The sequence below is a fragment of the Salmo trutta genome, chromosome 4 (assembly GCF_901001165.1).
Source record: "Salmo trutta chromosome 4, fSalTru1.1, whole genome shotgun sequence".
NCBI lineage: Eukaryota > Metazoa > Chordata > Actinopteri > Salmoniformes > Salmonidae > Salmo > Salmo trutta.
This window is the reverse complement of record NC_042960.1, coordinates 33,050,980-33,063,355: the sequence shown is the minus strand read 5'-3', so window position 1 is coordinate 33,063,355 and position 12,376 is coordinate 33,050,980. Positions and strand designations below refer to the sequence as shown.

Here is a 12,376-nt window from a genome sequence, read left to right as displayed (position 1 = left end):
GCGGGGATCGGGACAGACAGAGCCATACACAGAGCCAGAATTGTGACCACACTTCTGGACTCCATTAGTTGTTGATGCGATTGAAGGAAGTGGGAAAATAGGATGGGAGGGGAAAAAGGGGGGGGAAGAAGGGAGATTTTCCTGGAAAATGTAAAGCCAATGCCGTCTGGCAGTTGATAAACAGAGAGGCCACTGGGGCTGGGGCAATATGGCCAGAGGTGTGAAAGACGCACGCAGACAGACACTGCAGTGCTGTACAGTACACTGACAGTTGAGAGTCTCTGTTTCTGTGTGTGAATCGGAGTCTTAATCATCCACAGCTGTTGTGATAAGAGTGGGTGCAAACCAGATAGCTAGTATGTACATTCCTGTCTGTTCTAATGTATTAATTAAACAACAAACTAACTTGTGAAAACACAGTAGGCAACCGCAGAACACATCTCTACTGTAAGGAATAAGTCCCAGCATAGCCTCAGGCATGCAGGCAACTGATTTGTACTGTAGTGTCTGTGAGTAAAGGCAAAGGCAGGCAGCCTTGGGAAGCATGGGAACACTAGTGTCTCCAGATCCATACAAAATCCCTTAATTGAGGCATGAATTGGGACAACATGGCGGTATACCGTATATTACAATACCATTGAAACGATTTATTTTATGTTTTTTAAGACATTAATATTTGTTGCTACTTTTTTTAAGTAAATACCATCAGTCAACTTCTGCAATACGTTAGGAGATAAAGAAGATAGGTGAAAAGAAGAACACTATCTTCACTTCACAGCTCCATTTCACCTGGGGGGGTAGGATAGTCTGGAAGGGCAGGACGGGGGGGGGGGGGGAGCAGGTAGCTGACTAGTGGTGGCTATTCAGTAGTAGCTATTGTCTTACAGTTTTTGCAGCAAACTGTGAGTAGCATTTTTTCGTTACTTGTATACCTTTATGAGCTGGGATGTCTTTCCTTAAAATAGTTTTGGTCAGAGACTGTTTAGCATTTACTTAGTATTCTCTATGGGATTTGACATGTACTTGTTAGCATCGCTAACATTCGGATTACAGAGGTAGTGGGGTTTGCCCCTTGTGTTCAGTGCCTGCATTACCGAATATCCCGGTATGGCACAAGGTCGGTATGAAGGTATGACAATCTGGATAACCCCCAAGACTAGTATCCTGTATCATTTAACAGTAGGAAACTGGTTCAAGGGCTTTCTCTCTATGACAGGGCCTCTTCAGATGGGGCTTTCAGTTTTCGTGCTCAGTCTGCAGCGATCTGCTTTCTCAGGTGTGTGTGTCTGTCTGCTTTCTTAGCCCTGGGTTCAGATGTGTGTCACAGGGAAGGTTATAAGTAGAGCAGAGCAGCAGCCAAGGAGAGAGACTGAAATGACCTTTGTAGGTACTATAGAAGAGAACGAAGACATTCTCTGTTGTCAAGTGCTACTAGTCTCATGTGTGAGTGTACTGGAAAGACAGCATTAAAAACATGTTTCAAAGCAAACCACGGATCTGTCAATTCCCTCGGCAGTAATTCAATTCAGAGGCATTTCATTTTTTTTATTACTGTGATTTGATTGGGGGGGGTCACCCTGAAATGGAACTTGACGGGCCAATCTAATTTGGCTCAAAATACAGCACCTCCTACAAACTCCCAATAAATGATCGGTTCAAACACTTTATGGGCAACATGTTGCTGTAAGGGCTCTCAGGGTGACACAATGAAGCCTTAGTGAACACAATCACAAACAGCCCAGGAATATGCTGACCCAGGGCTAACCAGCAGCTAGCCAACCTGTCGACAGTCTCTCTCAGACCTTCCAGATGATATTTATTTGGAAAGTGATGTAATGGCCTTCATTAGAGCCTCCATGTGTTTTCCCAGCAGATATTTTTTTTTACACGGAGCCTGAGGCTCCTTGGCTTCAAAGGGCCCTAGCTCGCTAGCAACAGTCTGTGGTGGGTGGTTTAAGACCTCTGATATGTGCTCTTCTATGCAACAAAAAAAGAATATGTCCCAAATGGCACTCTATTTCCTACATAGTGCACTACTTTTGATCAGGGCTCTGGTCAAATGTAGTGTACTATGTAGGGAATAGGGTGTCATTTGGGACGCAAACAATCAGACGCACACAAGGCGTGTTTGGTGGCAGTGGGTTCCACAATGCGCATACTGCAAATATAAGCATTACGGGGCCCGATGAACACAGAGAGGCATAATGCATTAAGATATGAGATGTAAGGGAGGCTTGTGTGTGGATTTCTTGCATGGGAAAACATGTTGCTGTGTTTGTATTGAGTATCAGAAGACTATCAGGACCATAAAACAACAAAGGCAGACTTTTGAAACATTGCAGTTTTGCAGTTAATTAGACCAATCCAAAGTGATTGGATTATTCCACAGATGTTTTAAAAACTAGTTGGGCCACTGATGTTTTTGTTCCATTAGTGCTGGAGCCATTAACATACTTGTTACTGATGAATGAAGATTGATTATCATAGATTGATTCAGACACTGGCCAAACATCTGGATAGTCATTCTTTTTGTTTTGTAGCGCATTTGTACTGTATACATGTGCAGTTTGTGTACGTTGCTAAGGGCAACAACACGATTCCAGTTATGCAGTTAGTTTCCTTGAAGAGACATTTTTACTCCCCAAACAATTGGGTCTCGCACAAACAAAAGAACGCAAGTCCAAAATGAGGTCACTTCCAGAGAACATCACTCACTGGAGCTCCTTATACTCTACAGTGGTGCTCTGCCAATTTCTGGATAGAAACACACTCATTTTATGCATGGAGCAAATTCCTCTCTAGGACTACATGAACTGTAGGTCAGAAGGATAACAGCAAGACATCAAAAATACTAATGTAGCTTCCTCTATGCTCCTGCCTCCTACTCCTCTTCTTCTCTATTTATCCTCCGCCTCCCTACCCCTCATCCTCGACCTCTTCCTCCCTGCCTTCTCTTCCACTACCTCCATCACCTCCTCCTCTATCCTTTCACTCCTCCTTCCTCCATCTCCCTACCCTACAAAACCACTTAAGGACCCTTACATCTCCATCACTGCACTCAGACTAACGAAAGCCAACCAACCAACCACTCTACATCAACGTTCTTCCTATACTATGGGGATAGGGAAAAACATCATGAAAACCTTCATGTTCTCGGCAGGAAGTAGTGGCTTAAGTACTTATTCCAATTGCTGTACATTAACGAATTGGAAGTATCTCATCTTGCCGCTAGCCGTGCTGTGTTTTCATGTGTGCACTGTCAGCTCAAAACACCAGACTCACTTGCGGTCCATTTTTTCCAAGGCCGCCAAGTTCCCCCGTCTCCCCCTGAAAACCAGAACATCAAAACAGAACATTAGTCAGCTAGCGTTCTGTGTGCATTGAGATCCAGCCGTTGGTTGCACCTCCACATGATCAACAGCTTGCACAGGGTTAATAAACAAATGATTAAAGCACACATGGAGATGCTCTTGATTTCCTCTGTTTCTGTTTCTTTCACTCCTGTGGGTTGCCATTATGCTCTGGGGTCCCGTGTGGCTCAGTTGGTAGAGCATGGTGTTTGCAACGGTGTTTGCAACGTCAGGGTTGTGGGTTCGATTCCTGCGGGGGACCAGTACGGAGAAAAAAATGTATGCATTCACTACTGTAAGTTGCTCTGGATAAGAGCGTCTGCTAAAATGTAAATGTGAAAATGCTCTAATGACAGCCCAGGGAGAATTCCTTCTTCAACCAACCAGCCCCATTTTTAACTAACCCAAGTACCCAATGCAGAGACACTGACTTACTGCATGGCATTTTGAGGAAAACACTAAAGGGGAATTCCTACTGATTAACCTCTGCTACATTGTGTCGCAGTGAAGACGATGGCACAAGGCATTGTGCAGGGTACACACCAGGGGAAACCGACTGCTCCTTTCATTGTAGCCCCGGAAGTTCAAGGCTGATATCAGTACTGCAGGCATTGTTAGTAGAAAACAGGCTTCCCCCATTATAGTGAATGGAAAAATGCAAACTTCGTGGTCAATCATCATGTAAATATATATATATATATATATATATTTACATGATGATCATTGATGATTGATGATCATCATGTAAATATATATATATATATATATTTACATGATGATTGATCACGAAGTTTGCCATATATATTTATTTAAGAAAATCACAGTGCCAATAATTGCTTCTAATACACCAGATGTACAGTATGTCATTGAACTGATTATTTGAAAATCGCACACAGAAGAAGTTAAAAGGATATTTAGTTGCTAATGGCAGCCTGCAGTACCCTGGTCAGCCTTCAACTCAATTTACTCAATGAGAGTGGACAACACTGAGCTAGCCTGCAACGTAACTTCCTGAGGTAGCTCAAACTGTGCCTGTCATGTCTCCATGAGAAGCCATCTTCACCGACTTAATTTGGCTTCAATGCAGTGTTGAGTCTTCACATAGGAATGAATGGTGTGACGTGATCAGTGGTTTTGAGTGTACAAAGTATGAGGAACCGCGACATAGACTGACCGTGGTTTATCCAGGTGAAAGCTATTATCCCTAATTGATGTCACCTGTTAAATCCACTTCAATGAGTGTAGATGGAGGGGATGAGACGGTTTAAGAAGGATTTCTAAGCCTTGAAACAATTGACACATAGATTGTGTATGTGTGCCATTTAGAGGGTGAATGGGCAAGACAAAAGATTGAAGTGCCTTTGAATGGGTTATGGTAGTAGGTTCCAGGCGCACCGGTTTGAGTGTGTTAAGAACTGTAACACTGCTTGGTTTTTCACGCTTAACAGTTTGTATGTATGTGTGTATCAAGAATGGTCCACCACCCAAAGGACACCCAGCCAACTTGACACAACTTTGGGAAGCATTGGAGTCAACGTGGGTCAGCATCCCTCTGGTAAGCTTTCGACACCTTGTAGAGTCCACGCCCCGACGAATTGAGGCTGTTCTGACGGCAAAATAGGGTGCAACTCAAACTCAAGTCTGGAATTCTACCCTTAACTTAAAGAAAAAACGTTTAACCAAGACATGTTGATTAGATAGTGTGTTTACATAAAAAAAGGAGGATTCCTGACAACCTGGTTATCGCTCACTGTTGTCATTCTGGAAAGCTAGCTCACGATTAGACACTTAACATGTGTGGAAGGCCAATGGAAAGAGATGGTTAGACAAACACACACTCGACCGTATCAGCAAATGGACTTGATCGACTCACATTACGTTGCCTGGGTGCCTGGTGGTTTGTCTAAACAGACCAATACTGTATGTACCAGAGGGGGCTAATGGCAGGAGCTATAGGAGGACAGACTCATTGTAATGGCTGGAATGGAATTATGGAACGGGTATCAAACACATCAAAACATATGGAAACCACAAGTTTGACTCCATTACATTTATTCCATTCCAGCCAAAACAATGAGCCCGTCCTCCTATAGCGCCTCCCACCAGCCTCCTCTGCTATGTACAGTATTCAAGCTGATAGTCACTTCTTACCTTCAGTCCCTCTGGGCCAGGTTCGCCAATGTAGCCTTTCCTTCCAGGTCTACCCTGAGAAATGAAAACGAATACTGTTGATTACAGGATACTCACGCTTGTTTAGAATCACATCTCATCTATATTGCTTCCTGTGCAATAACTAATACATGTGAAACACCTGGAGAAGGGTGGAGGTTGGGGCCAATGGGAAATCATGCACAGTGGTTTATCTATATTGTGATAGGATGGCAGGCTGGAGACACTTACAGGGGGGCCAGGACCGCCAGGAAGGCCAAGGGGCCCCTCATCACCCTGAAAACACAGTAAAACTGTTAAACACAGTGCAATACATTGCATACAGCTGGATATGGAGATATGGTAATATCACTTGGCACTGGCAGTAACACTGGCTGAATAACAATCCCAATTTCTCATCTCATCCCATGTGCATAGATCTACCAATGTTCATGCCACATACTGTGTGTGTGTGTGTGGGGGGGTGTGGGTGTGGGTGTGTACTACCATCAATCATTGTGTTCCCTCTATCAAAGTCACCTGGATGTTTCTCTCCATGTTCACTACCCGAAGGAGCATTTGATAAATACAATGTTAAGCATACCTGATTTCTGTCTCCACTACGAACCATGTTCTGCTTTGAGGCATTTTCTCTGATCAGTTTAAGTGAAAGTGAATTACATCAATGCTATAGTGATTGAACTACACAGCATTTTCTTACAGGTTATACAATAATACTCTGTGCCAGGAAAGAGAGAAAGAGAGTGTGGGACCTTCCAACTCTGTACCACAGTTGAGTTGGACGCCAAAACTAACACTGTACACGCTGTACACACTGCCAAGAATTCTGTTCTTATTTTCCACTACTGCCTGGAAAACTCCCGGGCTTGGCCTGCCTTGTTTTTATTAGCACCCTGTGATGAATCATGACATCATACAGTACAGTGGAACATGCCCTGGGACTACTCCACACAACCCGAGCCTGGCAGCACAGCCTGAAACTAGTAACGTGTGCCTCAATACTGGTGGCAGGTTCAAATGCTGAGTATGAACAGACTCTATGAACTCGCTGTTCTGTTTCATAATCCAATGCAAACACGTTATCTTAATTGAACTCCTTTTACACAAATGATCTGGCTTGCTACCTGCTTGATGAGATGTGTCTGTGCAGTATTTTGAGTGTAATCTATTTAGTGATGATCGAAAGGGAGAATACAAATCTATTACCTCTATTCCTTTTGGCCCTGGTGGTCTCTGTGGCCCTCTGGCACCTTGGAGACCCTGAAACAGAACAGGATATTAGTGAAAACATACACATTAACCCTCATGAGGAAAAAAATGCACTGAGGATTAAGTCTTTTTTTTCTGGGATAGAGTTGAGTTGTGAAAACAGTTCATGCCTCTTTTGTTTTTTATATATACCTTAGGTCCAGGGGGGCCATTGGGACCTGGCACACCGATGTCTCCAGGAAAACCCTGAGAAGACAAGTACAAAAAAGGAGTTTAAAAGGAACCACCTAGTTCTTTGACTGACATCATTAGTCACATGACTGATGTGATCGTGTAAATTTGAAGCCACACCTTTATCTAGCACAACACACCTGAACTCCGGAACACACCTACATGTATACAATTACTTTATATTCCATTCTATAACATCCTCATTTCTGTATGTCTGCGTACAGAAAGAGAGTGTAGGATTTCCACATAGCGTGACTACATGCACGTGCATTGCCATTCGTGGCAGGTTAAGGGTCATGAGAGAGGGATGCATTTGGATCCACTGACCCTCTTCTTTAAATATTTTAAATAGACTACTTTATTTACGGATTCTCAATTATGAGAACAGAGAGCACACTGCCCCTTTGTAAGCCACAGTTGGCAACAGTGATAAATACGTATTTATAGAGAGTCAGGGCTTAACTGTCTTATCGGAACATGCTGTAAAGGGGGTGATGGAGAGCGATGTTGGGTGAAGACTGTCAGACACACCTGCCTCAGTACGGCATGGCTGGCTCAGTTAAAACAGGGGTGGTAGAGGGGTTGGAGCGGTGTGGGGGGAGTTGATGGAGGAGAGGGGGAGAGGGAGTAATGCATGGAGACCCATCAGATTTACAGGTGTGGCATTTTAATAGGGTTAAATGGAGTGAACCTTTCTGGGCTCTTTGATCTTGACAAGGCAACACACAGTGGAAATACAACAACCCATAAAGCGGAGTTCTAACGTTTCTACGATGGACGATAAAGAAAAGTGAGCCGTTGTTGTATTCAGTTTGATAAAACATGTGTTTCACATGACATGCACACATCAAGAACATTACAGGATCTGTTTATTCCCTTTACTGGTGATCTCCTAATCTCCTATCTGTTAGATATGCTAGACTGAGAGTAAATCAAAACCAATGTGACACAGGGATGAAGGAAAGCTTACTTTATCTATTTCTGTAATGGATTTAAGGAGTGCTATAAATATATTTTTCAGATGGTTCAGTTGGCTTGGCGAGTGTATCCTGTCCTCCCAGGTTGGACTATGTCCCCCAAGTTCACTACCGTGTCTTATCTGTTTGCTTATCTGGGTCCACGAAATGAGTGCCTTTTGCACCCATTTCAAATGTTAAGTAGAAATTGTGCACCAATATTGAATTTTAAAAGCCTATATTAAATAAAGTGTATTTTAATATAGACCACATGGTGAATTTAATCAATCAGATTTTTTTCTATGAAAGAAACTTGCTACAGTGTAAAATTCATAATTTGTCCCTCCACGCACCCTCTGTGACTTCTACAAAGATTTTAAGCAACTTAACCCCAACATTTCTCCAAGTTTTTCCCATCATTGTAAAGCCCTGGTTATTTTGTTGTTTTGACAAAGTCATTTCTGAAGATTATTTATTTCATGTGATTAGTGATTCATTTATGTCTGTTAACCCTGTTTGCCTGAGCATGTGGATGTTTATTGGGATGAATCTCTCTGGGCCAAGTCAAAAGGGCTCCCGAGTGGCACGGCGGTCTAAGGCACTGCATCTCAGTGCAAGAGGCATCACTATAGACCCTGGTTCAAATCCAGGATGTATCACATCTGGATGTGATTGGGAATCCAAAAGGGTGGTGCATAAGTTGTCCGGGTTTGGCCAGGGTAGGCTGTCATTGTAAATAATTTGTTCTTAGCTGATGTGCCCAGTTAAAAAAATGCAGCGGTCTAAGGCATGACATTGCAGTGTTAGAGGTGTCACTACAGATCCTGGTTCAATCCTGGGCTGTATCACAACTGCCCGTAATCTGGAGTCCTTATAGGGCAGTGCACAATTGGTCCGGGGTAGGCCATCATTGTAAAAAAAGATTTTGTTCTTCACTGACCTGCCTTGTTAAATAAAAAAAGTAGAGTCAATCTGCAGTTGCTACATACATTTATAGACTCATAAATAAATGATATGTACCCATTGATTATTGAAGAATATAACTTACCTCATAAGCTCAATTCAACTGCTGTACCCCATCAGAAACCATAATATAAGCTTGTTTTACTCTAATGTTTGCAAAAAAGTCAATGGAAACAAACACTATATGGTTTAAACTATTTTCATATCATGGATGGTCATTCCTTGCATCCATAGCTCTGTCATTTAATTTGAGAGTAGTTACATTTCTCTAGCCTCATCCCTCAGCTTTTTACCAACACAGAGCCAGGGAATTAACTTTGTTATTGTTTGAACTGCTGATTGCCGCTTTAAGGTTAGGGTTAGGCATAAGGTTAGCGTGTGGTTAAGATTAAGGTTAGGATTGTGCTTAAAATGAGATTTTATGACTTTGTGGCTGTGCCAGCTAGTGAATACCCTGCAGCGCAGCCTCCAGTACATGAGCCATTCCAATAAATGCCAACCCGCGTTAAGTGAACTGAACTCTCATTTTAATATGGTGAAACTATTCCTTTTTAAATATTTATTTCAGAAGAAACATTGAACATCTACTAGTCAAATGACAGTGTAAAAGTAGGTGAGTTGGTTCTACACTTTTTGGCCATTTACTTGTGTTTTGTGGTGGATTCTGTTAGTGATTTTTTTTTTTTTTTTTTTTTTTTTTTAGCTTGCATTCAATTGCCACTCTCTGTTGCACACAAGCTTCCATTCCCCCTTTCACAAGGGGATTTACAGCTGATTTAAGTTGAAATCGTCCAACCTGTTACGGTCGACCCAGTTACTTAGGCACTTACCATAGTCATTATTTTTATTTAACCTCTTGGGATGGGAAAATGTAAACAGTAGATGGGTTGTTCCACCAATTCAGTGCCTTTCGAGAAGTATTAAATGTTTGAATTCACCTCATTTTTACATTCAGTCATAAAGAGCACATGTTTAACTTGGGTGGCATATCACTGCAGAATACTGTGTTAGCCATCCTTGTTAAGTGTGCCTTGAATTCTAAATAAATCACTGACAGTGTCACCAGCAAAGGACCCCCACACCATCACACCTCCTCCTCCATGCTTCACGTTGGGAACCACACATGCGGAGATCATCTGTTCACCTTCTCTGTGTCTCACAAAGACATGGCGGTTGAAACCAAAAATCTCAAATTTGGACTCATCAGACCAAAGGACAGATTTCTACCGGTCTAATGTCCAATGCTCATGTTTCTTGGCCTAAGTAAGTCTCTTCTTCTTATTGGTGTCCTTTAGTAGTGGTTTCTTTGCAGCAATTCGACCGTGAAGGTCTGATTCATGCAGTCTCCTCTGAACAGTTGATGTTGAGATGTGTCTGTTACTTGAACTCTGTGAAGCATTTATTTGGGTGGAAATTTCTGAGGCTGGTAACTAATGAACATATCCTTTGCAGCAGAGGTAACTCTGGTTCTTCCTTTCCTGTGGCGGTCCTCATGAGAGCCAGTTTCATCATAGCGCTTGATGTTTTTTGCGACTGCACTTGAAGAAACTCTCAAAGATTTTCTGGAATGACTGAACTTTACGTCTTAAAGTAATGATGGATTGTCGTTTCTCTTTGCTTATTTGGAACTGTTCTTGCCATAATATGGACTTGGTCTTTTACCAAATAGGGCTATCTTCTGTATACCACCCCTTCCTTGTCACAACACAACTCAAATGCATTAAGAAGGAAAGAAATTCCACAAATTAACTTTTAACAAGGCACACCTGTTAATTGAAATGCATTCCAGGTGACTACCTCATGAAGGTGGTTGAGATAATGCCAAGAGTGCTCAAAGCTGTCATCAAGGCAAAGGGTGGCTACTTTGAAGAATCTCAAATATAAAATATATTTGGATTTGTGTAACACTTTTTTGGTTACTACATGATTCTGTATGTTTTTTCATAGTTTTTATGTCTCCACTATTATTCTACAATGTAGAAAATAGTAAAAAATAAAGAAAAACCCTTGAATGAGTAGGTGTTTCCAAACTTTTGACTGGTACTGTAGATATGTAGCAGTCATAAAAATCACTACACTGGACCTGTGCCAATTGCTTCAACACACTGTCTTATCTGTGTGTGTATCTATGTAAGTATCTTTGTGTATGACACAACCTGGGAGAAACCATAGTGATAGTGCCTTTGTTTTGGCATCTATCAGGCAATAACTATAGTTAATATGGACCTGTGCCCAAGTTGCTTTTACACACTGTCTAATTAGAGAGTAAAGACACAGAGAGAGACGTGGGGCTGGTAGGGTTTTATGGTGTTCGTGTAGTTATAGTGTTTTATGGTCATGTTTGTGTTTGGACTGGAGGATCAGTTACTTCCATCCTGTACCGTTGTATTTTCACATTCTTTTTCCAAGATGGCATAGCAGTCAGATGTCCTTTATCCTCCTCTTGTCGTGTCCCGTGTATATACTGTATATATTTACATCTTTTCTTCGCATATCTTTTTATATATTTTTTTCTAAAAACTCAACCTCAGAACACTCTCCCGCCTCACCAATTAAAAAAAAAAGTATTATTTACCTCAAATCTGAAATCCACAACAGAAGCTAGCCAGAGGTTAGCCAGAGGCTGGCCAGTTCACTGGCTAACGTTGGAGTTCAGCTAGCCACGGTTGGCGGTCATCAGCTATCGCTTAGCTCGAAAAGCTATCGCCAGTTTTGTACAGCGCGACTCAGACCAGAGCCTACCGGACCTATTTTTCTCTCCATATCCCCGGATTTCTACCGCAGGCTCTGGACATTTACACCTGGATCTTGCAGCTAGCTAGCTGCTACCCGAGTGACTATTGGCTAACGTCTTGTCCCGGAGCTAACATCAATTATTCCGGAGCTAGCCAGCTGAAGAGTTCCATCAGCCATTCCTGGGCTACAATCACCTATCCGGACCCGTTTTACTGCCGATGCGGAGCCCCATCGGGCCTTCATGACTGGACTACCGACGTTATCTGCCGAGGGAGTTATCCAACTGGCCCCTCCGTTGCGACGTAACCTGAACGCCCATCTGCGGCCCGCTAATCGTTAGCTGTCTTATCGGCTGCTATCTTAATAGGTCTATCGGACAATTTTCTTGGGCCACTATAACTATTTTGCCAATTGGACTGGTCCCCCCTACCACACGGAACCCCACTAATCTACAGATGGAAACGCACGTGGTGGCTAAAAACAGACCTCCCTCCATATTCTGCCAGCTTGCTACCTATGGCCCGGCTAGCTGTCTGAATCTCACTTGGACATTTATGATCACTCGGCTAAGCATGCCTCTCCTTAATGTCAATATTCCTTGTACATTGCTGTTCTGGTTGGTGTTTATTGGCTTATTTCACTGTAGAGCCTCTAGCCCTGCTCATTATACCTTATTAACCTTTCAGTAACACCACCAACACATGCTATGACATCTTCTGGTTTCAATAATGTTTCTAGAGACAATATCGCTCTCATCATCAC

The 12,376-nt window shown here is 42.5% G+C and overlaps 1 protein-coding gene across 2 annotated transcripts in view; it reads right to left on the bottom strand.

Annotated features, from left to right (window-relative positions):
- The window catches only part of LOC115192252 (collagen alpha-1(XXIV) chain), a 183,011-nt gene that overhangs the window by 77,694 nt on the left and 92,941 nt on the right, over positions 1 to 12,376 (bottom strand). For both annotated transcript variants that reach the window (XM_029750545.1, XM_029750544.1), the window contains exons 21-25: positions 6,921 to 6,974; positions 6,726 to 6,779; positions 5,751 to 5,795; positions 5,502 to 5,555; positions 3,283 to 3,327 (exon numbers count right to left, since the gene is read on the bottom strand). In XM_029750545.1, coding sequence (XP_029606405.1) covers positions 3,283 to 3,327; positions 5,502 to 5,555; positions 5,751 to 5,795; positions 6,726 to 6,779; positions 6,921 to 6,974 — 252 coding nt within the window. The remainder of the gene's footprint in view (positions 1 to 3,282; positions 3,328 to 5,501; positions 5,556 to 5,750; positions 5,796 to 6,725; positions 6,780 to 6,920; positions 6,975 to 12,376) is intronic.